This window comes from Mustela nigripes, chromosome 14 (assembly GCF_022355385.1).
Source record: "Mustela nigripes isolate SB6536 chromosome 14, MUSNIG.SB6536, whole genome shotgun sequence".
Lineage (NCBI taxonomy): Eukaryota > Metazoa > Chordata > Mammalia > Carnivora > Mustelidae > Mustela > Mustela nigripes.
In genome coordinates, this window is record NC_081570.1 from 36,547,754 (window position 1) to 36,563,246 (window position 15,493).

General features: G+C 48.7%; 1 protein-coding gene across 1 annotated transcript in view; it reads left to right on the forward strand.

Moving 5' to 3' along the window:
- Positions 1 to 1,110: 1,110 nt before the first annotated feature.
- LOC132000828 (cytochrome P450 4B1) overlaps positions 1,111 to 15,493 on the forward strand; it is a 20,457-nt gene continuing 6,074 nt past the window's right edge. The window contains exons 1-8 of the mRNA XM_059374646.1: positions 1,111 to 1,337; positions 10,284 to 10,425; positions 10,611 to 10,655; positions 11,203 to 11,330; positions 11,787 to 11,911; positions 12,165 to 12,316; positions 12,469 to 12,575; positions 13,504 to 13,694. Of these exons, the coding sequence (XP_059230629.1) occupies positions 1,158 to 1,337; positions 10,284 to 10,425; positions 10,611 to 10,655; positions 11,203 to 11,330; positions 11,787 to 11,911; positions 12,165 to 12,316; positions 12,469 to 12,575; positions 13,504 to 13,694 (1,070 nt within the window). The 5' untranslated portion in view covers positions 1,111 to 1,157. The remainder of the gene's footprint in view (positions 1,338 to 10,283; positions 10,426 to 10,610; positions 10,656 to 11,202; positions 11,331 to 11,786; positions 11,912 to 12,164; positions 12,317 to 12,468; positions 12,576 to 13,503; positions 13,695 to 15,493) is intronic.

Here is a 15,493-nt window from a genome sequence, read left to right on the forward strand (position 1 = left end):
CTACATAGAAGGGGAGATCTTCCAGAGCACAGCTCTGACCACATGTTTTCCTGTTGAAGACTCTTAGTAGCTATCTCCACAGCAGGCTCCAGCAATGTTATATCTTCCCCTTCATTCAGCCTAGGGAAGGGTTCTTTCCAGCCACTGCTGCTTGTCTCTGGCTGCCACTGCATACGTTGTTTGATTCCTTAACTCTGCCTACCCTTCTGCATGCAAATCTCTTCATCTGAAACATCTGTACTGGGACACTGACTTTTCCAACCCTAGAGTGGTGGGAGAAACAGCAGTCTCTTCCCAGGCAAGTCTGGGGCCCGGGACAAGGTTGTTCTTCAACAGAACCCTAGCTGGGAGAATTGAGAGCTGTCATTGTTTACTGTGAGACCTTGGACAATTTCCTGTCCCTCCTGGTCCCAAGTGGCTTGCTCCATAGATCAAGGAGTACTTAGATTTGATGATCTCTTCTCCTTGGCCTGAAAGTAATATTCTATGTTCCTAAGAGTTAAGTTTGTACTAAGAGCTTGGAGGTGGAGTTGACTTTTTTCTGATCTAGGATTTCCCTTCTGGGGCTAGAACTTTGTGCCTGAAGATGTCTCACAAAAAAGACTCAAAGCATTATGATCTGGGCATAAATGCAAATCCTCCCAGAGGTCCATATTGAAGAGGACAGTGGAAACTTTCTTGTAAGAAAGCAGAGGGAAGCTTAGCCTCAGTTTCATTATCTGGAAAATGGGTATAAAGAGTGAGTAGCTATGACCTCTTTTATTTAGGTTAAATGAGATAGTGGATAGGAAATTCCTGAGACACATAAGGTGCTTGTGTAAAAAGGTAGGTATTATTATGCTGAGGGTTACCCTTAGAATTGTCTTTTGCTTTCTCCTCCAAAGAACCAAGGAAGCAGACCCATGGCCTGGTTTCTTTGATCCCCACAACTTGGTTTCTCTTCAGCCAAGTTTTGGGAGGAGTCAGCTAGGCTGTCTCTCTGTTGCCTGTGACTTTTGCTGCTGCTATCTCTACCCTTTGGAGTTCAGCCCAGCCTGGCCTGTTGCTGGATGCAGGGTGTGGCAGGGGGGTGGGGGCTGGCAGGGTGTCAGGGCTGCCATATAAAGGAACCCGGCGGCAGGAAGCAGTCCAGAGCCTTGGTGGTTGCAACTCCAGCCATGGTTTCTGTCTTGCTTTCCTTGAGTCTCTCCCGTCTGGGCCTGTGGGCTGCTGGATTGATCTTGATCTTAGGCTTCCTCAAGCTCATCCGTCTGCTGCTGAGGAGGCAGATGCTGGCCAGGGCTATGGACAGTTTCCCAGGGCCCCCCACCCACTGGCTCTTCGGGCATGCCCAGGAGGTATGTAGGGAGGAGGGGTTGGAGAAAGAAAACAGCCTCTTTTTCTTGATAGAATCTGGCCTAATCCGCTTGGGGCTGTGGAGGGGGTCCCTATGCTTGGACAGGGGGATGATGTTCTGGGAGCCATGGTTTCCATTCTGTTTTCCCACTGGATCTCCCTGTTCACTCCTGCCTTCTGAGCTGGCCCTGGGAGCGGGATCACTTATAGCCCACAGACTCCTCATCCTCCTCAGGCTCAATATTCAGACAAAGTTCTGTTAAAGGCCCGGTGATAGCATTGGGAACACCCCCCACCCCATCCCCAACAGTCCAGTAGAACTAGGTTATCTTGTTTAGAGCTTAAGCACCATCTTCTTTGTTCTGTGTGGTATAAAGATGTCCATGCTAAGAAAATAAAAGTAAAAGCAGAGATGAGTGCTGAGAGCCCTCCTTGGAGCATGTAAGTGGTTGGTGCTCCCAAAGGTGGAGTTCTTTTTGCCATGTCTCTGGGCTGGCTCAGTGCCATGGCATTGTCCCGAGTTCAGATCCTGGCTCGACCTCCTGTTATCTTGGGGTGCTAGAGACCACCTTAGCATCCATTTTCAGAAATACCTCTAGCTCTCTGCCTTCATGGGATCTAGATAAGAGTTTTCTGAACATAAGACAAGGGCACCTGCACTGGAATCAAATGGGAGAAGCAGATTCCTTGGCCCCAGTCCCAGGAGATTCGAATTAACATATTGGAACTAGTGATCTGAATTTATTTATTTATCTTAATGATACATTTTTTCCCTCCAGGTTTATCCATGTTGTTGCCTATGGCAGAATTTCCTTCATTAAGTGAAAACAAATTTTTTTTAGAGCTAAATGTAGTTATCATCTGTCACCATACAAAGTTATTACAATATTATTGCGTATGTTCTCTATGCTGTAGTTTTCATCCCCATGACTGATTTATTTTATAACTGGAAGTTTGTCCCTCTTAACCCTTCTCACCTATTTTGCCTATTCCTCCACTCCCCTTCCCCTATAAAAACCACCAGTTTGTTCTCTATGTTTGTGGGTTAGTTTCTCTTTTTGTTGTTGTTTGTTTTGTCTTTTAGATTTCATATGGTTAAGTCATAGTGAAAACATATGATATTTGCTTTTCTCTGTCTGACCCATTTCTTTTAGTGTAATACCCTCTAGGCTCATCCATGCTGTCATGAATGGCAAGATTTCATTCTTTCTTATGGCTCAGTAAGATTCCCCTGTGTATATAGACCACATCTTCTTTATTCATTCATCTATTGATTGACACTTGGGTTGGTTCTATATTTTAGCTATTGTAAATGATGCTGCAATAAACGTTGGGGTCATGTATCTTTTTGAATTAGTGTTTTCATTTTCCTTGGGTGAATATCCAGAAGTGGAATTACTAAATTGCATGGTACAACTTTTTTCGTTTTTTGAGGAGTCTCCATATTGTTTCCTGTAGTGTCCATATGAATATACATTCCCACCAGCTGTGCACGAGGGTTCCCTTTTCTCTTCATCCTCGCCAAGACTTATTATTTCCTTTCTGTTAGTAATAACCATTCTGATAGGTGTGAGATGATTTCTCATTGTGATTTTGACTTGCTTTTCGCTGAGGATGAGTGATGTTGAGCATCTTTTCATGTGCCTGTTGGTTATCTGTATATCTTCTTTGGAAAAATGTCTGTTTAGGTCCTCTGCCCATTTTCAAATTGGATCATTTTTGGTTTGTTTGGCCTTTGTTTTTGTTGTTGTTGTTGAGTTGTAGGAGTTGTTTATGTATCTAGGATAGGAATCTGAGTTAAAAAACCTCTTCAAGTGTTTTGCTGTGCATCTAGGTTTGGGAACCCAGGTATAAATGCCCGAGACTAAGGCTCCTAGTCCTAAATACCCTTTCCCTTTCACGGTCTTGGGGATTACCTCTCTTCCATGATTGATACTGGGAATGAGCTTGACCTTCAGGAGAGAACTTCCCAGGCTTAGTCTTGCCCCTACAAATAACTACCTTCTCAGGATGACTTAGTAACCTACCTGCATCCTGGAGAAATCAAGGAAAGGAAAAGATGGGTTTGGGAGTTGAATCAGACCCAGGTCTTGCTCTCAAGGAGCCTACTGTCTAGAGGGGAAAACAGACACCAGGGTCTTACCTGCTCCAGGTTGGATGGGATGCCTAAACAGGATCTTGCATCAGCTCCATGCCCTGTATATCAGTATTTGTACCACTGGGTTGTCATCTTCTGTGTACTTATTCATCCTGCCTACTGACCATGACCTCTGGAGGATGGAGATCTACTCTAAATCATCCCTGTACCCTCAGGGTTCAGCTCAAAGCCTCACACAGAGTGGGGATCACTGAATGAACAAATAGTGAACATTGGGAAGTAGGGAGGGCTCTTGATAGAGGAGGCAGTGAAGGAGAAGACAAGTGGAGAGATCAGGCAGGGTTCAGGAGAGGCTTTGCTAAGTACAGAAGAGGGTCATGGGAAGGTTGAGATTTGACCCTAATGAGAATGTGAGAGGCATTTAGGGAGATCTTCAATCCCTTGCCTCTCACATCCCTCCACTACTACTTGCCTCCACCAAAGCTAGGCTTCTCCTCAGCCCACAGGCTTCTTTAGGACAGGGACCAAAGCTAGGCTTCTCCTCAGCCCACAGGCTTCTCTAGGACAGGGACCTTGCTCCCCTACCCATGTCAGAGCTGGCTGCCTTCCTTCCCACAAATGCCCTTCCCCCCTACTTTGAGGTGTATAGAGGGCTTGGAACACAGCTTAACTCTGGCTCCTTGGCTCTAATAAAAGAATCTGGAGAGCCTTGGCACCAAGAAGAGCAAACAAGGGTTGGAGGGGAGGTTGCCCTTGGACATTCAAAGGTTTCCTGGGGAACCACAGTGGGCCTGACACCTCTGCATTCCTCCAGGCTTTGTTACCTCTGCTCTGTCATATCCATACCTGAGCCTGAGAAATGGGGAGTGTAGGGGCAGGGTTTGTTTTTCCAAACAAAGATGAGGTTCAGAAAAGGCAAGGTATCTGCTTATGTCCACATAGTAGCTCAAGAATTGAGTCAAGACGGCACAGGATTCACACCTTTTCATGCAGGGCATGATCTATCTTTACAAAGTGACTGTAAGTTTGATTCCTGGCCTAGTGATGGTGGGAATAGGAAAAGAAGCGTGATGGGGGAAGGTGTGGGAGGGTGGGGCAGAGCTGTCCATCAGGATTAACTTCTCCCTTCTTGTTTCTGGTTGAGGTCTTGGGGCCCTGGAAGCATCGACCTATCACTCTCCTCAATTCTCAGAATGTGTCCCCATGAGATGGGGTAATGTCTTATTCTTCCAGGGTCTCCCTTCTTCTACTTGGGGGCCCAAAGAGGACTTTGCCCATAGTAGGTGCCTACCCATGTTGTTGGCCTGAGGTTGGAAGGGGCCTGAGAATCTGGACTGTCGGGGGAGGAGTGGAGACTGCCAGCTCCAAGCCCAGGAAAGGTGATATCCTGAGACTGCATAGGCCTCTTGCCTGGCCCTGCTTGTCCCTGGGACATTTCCCTTGACCTTGTGCTGTGAAGCGAGGAGCATGGCTTGTGGTCTAGGGGTCTGACTTATTTCTATTCAGTAGACATTGATGGACCCTCACTATGCTTCTGCTCTGTGCTTCCCTTTCCTCCTCAACAATACAGAGATAAGCATTTTTACCTTGTTGGTTTAGAAGAGGATCGAAAAAGGTAGAGTATAGATAGATACTTTGCAAACTGTCAGGCAGATGTCCGGTGTTAAATCCCTGTAGAGGGATTCTTCCTGCAAAACACTGAGGCATTTGCTTCCTTTATCCTTTCTTCCATCAAAATCAACCCAGCCTTTGGGAGACAGATAAAGTTTGTCTTTTCTCAAGCAACTAGCTGATCAACAACCCTGGGTCTGGCTCTCTGCTAATGGCAGAGGATAATGCATAAGACTAGGGCCAGCCCTAGAGTGCCCCAGACTGTAAGAGAGGTGGATAGCACAACACAGGTGTTCCAGACCCGTGGGCTCAGATAAAGGATGCTGAGGTGAGTCCGAAAGATCCAGCTGCAGCAATCCATGGAAGTAAGTAAGGAAGGAAGGGTGGAGGACACTACCTGTGCAGGGGCACAGAGGCCAGGCTGGAAAGAACGTCAAGTGTGTAGGAATTTAATTTGTTCAACAAATATTTCTTTCTCAAGGTCTAGTACGTGCCTGTGTTCATAGCTCTATACTTCTGGAATGGTGAAAGGGAGAACAGAATGGAATGGACAAAACTGGAAGAATGTGGGGCAGATCACATAAGACCTTGTAGGCCATGTCAAGAGGTTATATTCTGAGTGCAATGGGGAACGTTTGAAGGGATTCAAGCCAGGGAGTGACAAGCTTAGATTTGTGTGGTAGAAATATCACATTGGTTTGGGATGGTGGCTAGGTCGGCAGAAGCCAAATAGGAGGTGGGCAGAGCTGGACAGGGCTGAGGACGCCATCCAAGGAGATGTTAGTGGAGTGAACAGTGAGAAGAAAAGGAGTAAGAAGTCAGGGAGGCTGTCCTGGCACTGTGGGCGTGGGAGAGGCAGGCAGATGTAAGGGTGTCAGTGAAGTCCCCTGCATGCGCTAGGAAAAATGAGGCACAGGAGAGCCCTGGGAACTTTGTTAAACTGTGGTATCAACACAGATGCATCAGAGCAGAATTTGGAAAAATCACCAAAAGAGAGAAAAGGACTCGTTGAGCCACAAGACTGGATGGTAACCAGGAGGAATGAATTTCTATGTCTAAGTATAAAAATGTGAGGCTCTGAGACCCGAGAAGAAAAGACTCGGGCCTGGCAGCACTTGTGTGTTTGGGCACAGGACCCTTGGGTTCTGGGTTTGGAGACTTTCCCAGGAATTGCTACATCTGGCTCTCTTAGTTCTGGTTTGTTGATTCCAGCGTAAAAGTCTCTTGGTGGACCTGCAGGGGAGAGATGCAGTCTCCACAGGATATCCCCTATGGTGCTGCCCTAAATCATGGGAAAACTCCATTCTGTGTTTCTGGCTGGCATCAGGGGGGATGGTGGTTCCATTCCTAGGTATGAGAGGAGGGGCAGATTTGGGGGGAAGACATATTGTGTTCATGTTTGAAAAGGCTGGGTCTGAGGGCCCTGAAGGGTGTCATGCAGAGAGGTCCAGCAGATGGTTGGTCATATTTCCGAAGCTCAGGAGAAAGACAAACTGGAACGTGCTGTCAGTTTTGGAAACAGTCTCAGGTATATGGCAAAGGAAGCCATGGGAGTTGGTAAGAGCCTCCAGGGAGAAGGTGCAGCATAAGAAGAGGCCTGGGGCTGGGTCTGGGGGACACTCAGTCTTTGATTTACAAATAATAGGTGAGGAAGAGCTGTGTCAAAGAGGTGGGAAGGCACCTAGGACAGGGTTCTAAAAGAGAGGGGATTTGACTATGTCACAGCAGCTAGAAAACCTCTGGGCTCACCCGCCAGGTGGGTGTTGGTCACATTAGCAAGACCAGTGTCGGAGAGGTGGGGGCGAGGAGGAAGTGAAACTGTGAGACAGCTCTTTTGAGAAGTTATGAAAGGAGGAGGAAAATGGGGTGTGAGCTAGAAAGGAGGCAGAACCAAGGGAGGTTGTGTTTCATTTAGTGAGAGAGACTTGGGAGTGTTTTAAATGCAGATGGGAAGGAGCCAGTAGAGAGGAGGGGGTCTGTGGTATGAAAGAGAGAGAGGGACTGACTGATGGGTGAGGTGCCTGAGGAGAAGGCTGGAATCCAAAGGGACTAACCTTGGACAGGCCCTGGGTACATCCCCTGCTGGTACAGGAGGGAAGGTGGGGAGGCTGGGTGCAAGGCAGGTGGTTCTTCGGGTCTGATTGTTGACTTTTAGGGGCCTCTTAACTGATGGCTTCTGTTTCCTCCGTGAAGTTGAGCAAGGTTAACTTGCTGGGAGCAAAGAGCAGAGGGGTAGAGGAGAGAGTTGAGGAAAGAGCAGCTTTTTAGAAGCAGACAGTGGTCAATGCTACAGGGCTTTCTAGAAGGCCTTTCTGCTTATCTCTGCTCAATTGTCCCATAAGAGAGGCTTTCCCTGACCCTCCCTACTCCCTGTCTGCAGTAGCAGCTCTGCCCCTTATCTTGCTTTATTATTTTTTTTTAGAGTTATTGTTACCAGAATTATATTGCTGATGTATTTGATTCCTATTTCGTTTCTCCTACTTGAAATGTGAGCATGGGGAGGGCAGGACTTTGTGTGGTTCACTACGGTTCCCCCAGAAACTAGCATCAGGTCTGGCACTAAGAGTGGGTACTCCGTGCCCATTTACTGAATGCATGAATGAATCTCTGGGAGGTCTGATTCAGGGCAGCAAACCACTCATACTGGGTGAGGACCAATGTCTACATTCCTGTGGACTTGGACACTTCTTGGGTCCATGCCCTCCTGCCATCTTAGGTGTCTATGCTTCCATGTTCTCCCCTCAACATGGTCATTCCTGGGGCTGGAACTCCTCCTGGTGCTGAAGATAGGGAAGTATTGGGGGCATTGCATAGGCTTTGGAACTGAAAGACCTGGACTTGAGGATTGTGTGACTTTGGGCAAGACTCACCATCACTTCTTAGCCAATATGCGGTGGCTAGGAGAGCCATGGAAACCCATGTCATTCTCACCCAAAGTCCCCCTGCTCCTTCTCTTGAGCTAGGGGTCCCTTCTGAGTTGTGTTCACACCTGTTTACATGTACTCACATGTACCTGTGTAGTAGTACAATTATTATCTCTGAAAGGGAGGATGGAGAATGAAATCACCTATTTGTCATTAGGATTGGGAAAATCCCCTATCTACTCCTTGGAGCATTATACTTTAGATCTCCTACCTCCAGTCTCTCAATGGCTCTCTGCTTTACCCCATAGAATTTATGTAAATGAGTCCATTTTTTAAAATTGATTTTTAAAAATTGATTTTTATTTCAGAGATGCTGCATCTCAGTTGTTGTTGGTTCTTCCTGGTAGTTGTTCCTAACCCTTTAGCTTTGAATATACAGCTTTGTGGTCCTTGAATCTGGTGGGGGCCTATGCACACACTGAGTGCTACCCAATCTTGTGGGGGAGGGGCAGTGTTCACAAGGTAGGATGGGGGAGGGCTGAGACCAGAGCATTCACGGGTACCTATGTATGTCCATCCCGGAGTGGGGAGGATCTGGGAAATCCCAGGACTTCCCTGGTTGTTGGGAGCCCAGATAGCCCCAGAAAGTGGACTGGATACTAACAGAGAAGGCCACCAGAGATGGGGGGTGTAGTGCAAGCTTCCCAGGTGACGTGGGACAAGGTTAGGCTAATCCTTTATTCAGAGGTGGAAGATCTTAGGGCAAGTTCATAGCAAATTCTTTAGTGCAGTTTGGGACATTTGGGAATAGGATATGGCAGGAAATGTAGAGAGAAGGAAGATGTTGGGAAAAGGTAAACTTGAAGGGGAGGGAACTATGAGTCAAAGGCTTACATTGTGCAGGATCCAGTGCCAAGCCTTTCCATACAATATACCAGTGAAGGGCTTTAAATGCTATGTGAACCTCAACTAGTAACACACGCCCTGCTTGATTTAATTAATGTCAACATAATCCTATAATGTAAGTTATCATCTCCATTTTACAGATGGGAAGAGTAAGATTCAGAGAGCCCAAAGATCTTGCCCAAGTTCATGCATCTAAAAAATAGGGGAAACCAATATTCAAATGTAGATCTTCTGAGCTTCAAAGATTGCAGGCTGTGAAGTCAATGCTCCCAGGTTCACATCCCAGCTCTCTGATCAGCCATGACTCTACCTCCTCACAAACTCCAGAGCTCAGACCTTATTCTGAGGCCCATGGGTGGGTAGGCCATGGATGGGTTTTAAGCATATCTCTGAAAGACTCATTTGGAATAGGGGGAAATGGATAAGTAAATAATGGTTATCCCTGCAGTGGAATACTATGCAATTAAAGTAATTAAAAATATGGAAGGGGCAGTTAAAGGCTCTAGTTTGAAAAGAAGGACAAGACACATTAAATTAAAAAAGCGGTTTCAGAAAAGTATTTATTGTGTACTCCATTTACAGAAAACACCGCTAGGGGAGTAGATGTAGCTAGAAACCCCCCAAAGAGCACATACCACCCACTGGATGATCTCCGATCTCATCTCAGGCCACGATCCCACCAGGTGGCAGCTCCTGGAAGACATCACTACTTTTTCCTGCCCCAGAACATTTGTGCTTTCTGTTTGCTCTACCAGGAATGCTGTCTCTTGCTCTTTGCACTGCCAGCCACTTGTCATCCTCCAGGTTTCCCCTGGAGGGAATGTCCTCTCCATCCAGGGGCCATCTCTGATCTCCCTCTCTAAGTAGACACGCCCGGCTAGACTCTCTCAGAGCAGCATATCTGCTTCCTTCTTCACACTTACTGCTGGGTGTATTCACACTCCTTAATTGTTTGGTTGAGTCTAATGGGTCTGCCCATGGAATGAAAGTATAAGACGCAGTCCATCTTATGCCCTGAGACCTTAAGATAGTGCCCTGCACATAGTAGGACCTCAGAAAAGTGTGTCAAATGACATAATAGGGGTAGAATTGAGCAGATTTCTGCATTGCACAACAAGCTGGGGTTATCACTTTCATGAAAACAGCTTTAATGCCAATAGAAATCTCTTTCTTGGAGCAGCATAGATAGAGGGCTGATGATAGGAACCAGATGGAAGCAAGCTGGCCAGCTTGGGGTTGTTGAGCTCACCCATGTACAGCAAGAGGGTGGCTTGGAATTACAGTGTTGTCTCTGGGGCTGGAGAGGGAATTGACCCCAGAGATGTACAGGACTGTGGCTGTCAGGAAGAGGGATACAGGACGAGGGAAGGATGCTCCCAGGGTCTGTCTGGGCAGCCCTCTGCCTTCCTTGCCCAGGGAGGAAGTGACAGTGTGTTCCTGAGTACCCTGGCCTTCTGTCACCATTTCAGATACAGCAGACGGGGAGCCTGGACAAGGTGGTATCCTGGGCCCACCAGTTCCCTTACGCCCACCCACTCTGGCTTGGACAGTTCCTTGGCTTCCTGAACATCTATGAGCCCGACTATGCCAAAGCTGTGTACAGCCGAGGGGGTGAGGACTCCCAGGAGTGGGTGGGGTTTCCTGAGAGCAAAGGGCTCAGGGCTCCAAGTGGGGAGGGTCTTGGGGTCTGCACCTTAAGTTTGGGTAGCTGAGGTCCTATTGATCCTATTGATCAATAACCCTCCTCTCAGCATCTGCTAATTTCTGTATGACCCGATCTTCTCTTTCTCCTGCAGATCCTAAGGCTCCAGATGTGTATGACTTTTTCCTCCAGTGGATTGGTGAGTGGACACCTGCCTTCCCCATCCTTGGTGCTGCATTACCAGGATCCTTCCCTGTCCCATTCCTCTCCGCCCAGTGTCCATTCAGTCTGTTATCTCATGTGGACCACCTGGCCCCCAAGTGCCCCTCCTAACCTTAGCTGCCAAGTGGGGGGACAGGAAGAAGCAAGAGAGCTCCCAGTTGGCTGGGGAAGTGGGGCTCAGGTGCCTTCTCCTTCTGGGTATGTGCTTTCCCCTGGAAAGGCAGAGCAAGGGCTCTGGAAAATACGTGAGTATGAGGAAGAGCTTTCTGGAATGAGAAAGAGCTTTCTGAAGTGGGATCCCAGGAGACTGCATTGGTGGTGTGGGCCAGGCAAAAGCCTGAAGAGGGGAGTGGTGGTAGGGCCAAGGCTGGTGTCACCAGAGGCTGCACAACTGGGTGGCTGGAAGGCAGAGCTGGGCTGGGACATGTGACTGGTCAAGAGCACTGGGGTGGAGGCCCCGGGTTGCCAAGGTAGGGCAGGATTGTGTGCACTGACCAGCTTTCCCTCTGCCCTCTTTTCCCCAGGGAAAGGCCTACTGGTGCTCCAGGGGCCCAAGTGGTATCAGCACCGCAAGCTGCTCACACCTGGCTTCCACTATGATGTGCTGAAACCCTATGTGGCTGTGTTTGCCGACTCCACGCACACTATGCTGGTGAGCTCCCAGGGCCAGGTTCCTGGAAGCTGCAGGTGCAGCTTAAATGATGTCATTAGCATCATTTTTGATGGGGATGCCAACGGTCGTGGGTTAGATTTTGAGTCTCAGGGCTGTATAATCCCCAGAAGTTACCCAGACTAGTTTTCCCCTTGCAGAAAATTTCTTCCCAGCCTCACTACAGGCCTGACCATGCACAGGCTGTGCTGGGGCGATTCTCCACCCCTCAGCCCTCTTCTTCCCTTGGGTAGCCTGCCTGGCTCAGTGTCTGTGTGTGTAGCGTGGATCCACCTCCTGATCCCACCCCAGCCTGAAGCCCTTACCCCCACATTCCAGAGGGATGGAGGCCGGGCCAGGGACTTGGGGCATGGAGGAGAGGCCAGGCTGTGGGTCTTCGAGGGCAGAGCTGAGTGTCCAGCTGACTCCCTGATGTTACCTTCCACCTCTGGGCTCCAGGACAAGTGGGAGGAAAAGGCTCGTGAGGATAAGAGCTTTGACATCTTCTCTGACGTGGGCCACATGGCACTGATCTCACTCATGAAGTGCACCTTTGGCAAAGGAGACAGCGGTCTGGGCCACAGGTCAGAGGGTACTTGGGGCTGACCACCATCTCTACCCAGGCTAGCTCAGAGGAGAGAGTTGGTGGGACTCCAGGGCCCTGGTCTGAGAGGACATGGGGTCCTGCCCTAGGGAGCCCTGGCTTGGGCGGGAGGTAGGGGGAGCTGGGCCTTGCTCATGGTGGGGAGACAGATTCTGCCTTTACTGGGGAGGCTTAATGGCAGCATTGCAGTGGGTCAGGGTCTGAGCCCTCCTCCTTGCTCTACTGCTATGTAGGGACAGTAGCTACTACTCGGCTGTCAGCGACCTCACTCTGCTGATGCAGCAGCGCATTGAGTCCTTCCAGTACCATAACGACTTCATCTACTGGCTCACCCCGCATGGCCGCCGCTTCCTGCGGGCCTGCCAGACGGCCCACGACCACACAGGTGGGCTTTTCCTGCAGGGTCCACACACAGGAAGCCCAGGGTCTAGCCTAGCCCCTTTAGGCCTCTCTTGACCTCTGCCATTGCAGGACCTCCATTTCCCTTTGGGTAGAGGATGGGTCCCCAGGCAATGACACTCTGTGCTCCTGACCCAGACCAGGTCATCAGGGAACGAAAGGCAGCCCTGAAGGATGAGAAGGAGCAGGAGAAAATCCAGAGCCGGAGGCACCTGGACTTCCTGGACATTCTTCTGGGGGCTCGGGTGAGTGAGGACACAGTTGGCCACCCCCAACTAAGAACTCGTCCCAGAGGGGTTTACAGACCATTTTCCTGGGACAGGGCTCACTGGACAGCAGCAGGGGCTGTTAAGCATTTCCCTTCTTTTCCCCCAGCAAGTACGATCTGTTCCTTGTCTTCTGATGTGCATCAACAAAGGCTCAGAGACAGCAAGGTGCCGGTTGTGGCTGGCTGCCTCATTGGGGAGAGATGCAGGGAGGTCAGGTCATGTGCTAGAAGTCCTAAAGACCAATTCTAGACTTTTTTTTTCCCTTGGAGAGGGTGAGTTGGTGAGGGGTAGAGGCAGAGGGAGAGGGAGAGAAAGAATATCCTAAGCAGACTCCATGCTCAGTGCAGAGCCGGATGCAGGTTCCATCTCACCACCCTGAGATCATGACCAGAGCCAAAATCAAGTTGAGCCACCCATGTGCCCATCAATTCTAGACTTCTAATACTGAAGAACCTTAGAATCTTGGATATCTATTCATTCATTCATTCATTCATTCATCCATTCATTCATTTCTTTATTCATCCACCCTCCAAACTCACTAACCCCTACCCTGGGTTAGTTTCCATGCAGAAGATGAGAAAGACTTGGCCTTGCCCTCCATATATTTATAGTGTAGTGGAGAAGATAGGAAGTGGATGTTGACAAAGACCTCTCCTCTGCCAGGTGACATTCTTAGCAGAATTGACAGTTAGGGCTGGGTAAGGTCACAGGTCTACTTGGACGGAGGGATCAGGGAAGGTTTCCTGGAGTAGGAGGAATCAAGCTGTGCCTGGGAGGACAGGTAGGATTCTGGGGAAGGTCTCAAGCTCCGCTCTGTAATGGACCTTCATTTGACAACTGTTATGAAGTCTTGGTACTTATCTCCAATGCCTTGGGCTGTCCCATCGTGCCTTCCCCAACACAGGATGAAAATGGGATCAAGTTGTCAGACGCAGATCTCCGGGCTGAGGTGGACACATTCATGTTTGAAGGCCATGACACCACCACCAGTGGCATCTGCTGGTTTCTCTACTGCATGGCCCTGTACCCCGAGCACCAGCATCGTTGTCGTGAGGAGGTCTGCGAGATCCTTGGGAACCGGGACTCCTTGCAGTGGTGAGCAAGGCTGTGGGTGAGCCCAGTCTGTCCTGCTTCCCTGTCCCAGGGATGCCCTGCATCTATGCTGCCCGGTGTCATCTTTGGGTGACACAGGGCCATCCTGGGAACAAGGTGAGGGTGGTGGCAGTGTCCTGTTTGCTCCAGTGCTGTGATTTTTGAGGGGGAGCTCTGTGGATACAACCCTGAGCCCATTCTCCCACAGTGGAGCCCTTTTTAGGTGTCAGACTCCCATTGACAACTCATAGATAGGAATCCGGGCAACTCTCCCAGATTCCTATCTATACTCCTAGGCACAGCTTGGATGCCTCCTACTCCAGGAAACCTTCCTTGATCCCTTTGCCAGTGACCAGTGAACTTTTTGTGTGCTCACTCCCTCTGCTGGCAGAACCTGACTACCCTTCTGGGTTGCTAGATGGAACAGCAGGCTCTGGGAGAGAGAAAAGAGGGAACTGGGCATGAATACAACTGGGATACCTAGGGACCTGAACCCCGCTCTGGCCCACCTGCCTTTGAATGGCCACGTGCCACCTGTAGACTCATCTGGTGAAGAAGAAAAGGCTGTTTCCCAAACTCCATCACTTAAAACCTTTTATTGTTCTCTGATTCTTGGTTCAAACTTGAACTCATTGACATGACACCAACTGACGCTGACCTCTCTTGGCAGCGTGCGTGGTCTCTGGGGCTCTCCTGCAGGTCCCTCTTTCCCTACCTCCTCCCCTCAGGCCTTGGCCTCCTGTCACACCTCACCTTTCTCTCTGGCTCCTGTGTGACCTCCAGCATCAGGTTAGGTACACATCACAGCACGAGATGTCTGACGCCTCCATTACCCATTTTTATTGGCCTGATATTGGAGACCTCCCAGTGTCCAGCCAAATGCGAGGGCTGGGAGGAGCCAAGGTGCTGCCCTTGGGATGTTTTTAGAAAGACAACTTACATAGGCCAAAATCTAGAGAAAACCTCAGACTGGAGTAAGACTGAGAAGCCCTGTGTGGACAGCAGAGGAATCAGAAGGGGTGGGACTTGAGCTGGCTTTCCAAGGAGGGGTGAAACTCAGATCAGCAAAGGAAAAGAGAAATGGGCCTTCCAGGTTAGGTAACAATAGGAACACGGCCTGGAGGCGGGGAGTTAAAATTTTTATTTATGTTATTTTTATTTCATTTCATCTAGAATTTGAAGCAACTTCAAGGATGCTTATTCAATACTATAGTAAAACGCGAAAAGGAAAGAATGAGCACTGGTATATAATACTTTGTTAATGCTCATTGAAAATCTCTTCTCCCAGTTTGTAACCTCCCATTTCATGTCTCTTAAGGTGTGTGTGTGTGTGTGTGTTTAAGATTTTATTTATTTATTTTTGAGAGATAGAGAGCGAGTGCACAGGGTGCAGGAGAGGCACAGGGAGAGGGAGAAGCAGGCTCCTCATTGAGCAGGGAGCCCGATGTGAGACTCAATCCCTGGTCCTTAGGTCATGACCTGAGCTAAAGGCAACGTTTAACTGACTGAGCCACCCAGGTGTCTATGGTGTCTAAGGTGTCTTTTGATGAATACAAGTTCCCAGTTTTTTTTTTTTAATTGAAGCAAATTAAGTTTATTTTTTTGTGAGTTATTATCCAGCTGGGTTTTATTGAAAGCTGGAAACACTGAATAAGGACAGTGACAGCATTATAAGTCAGTGAGCCTTTCTTTTTTTTTTTAATTTTTTATTTTTTATAAACATATATTTTTATCCCCAGGGATAAAAGACCTCCTTCTACAGGTCTGTGAATCACCAGGTTTACACACTTCACAGCACTCAC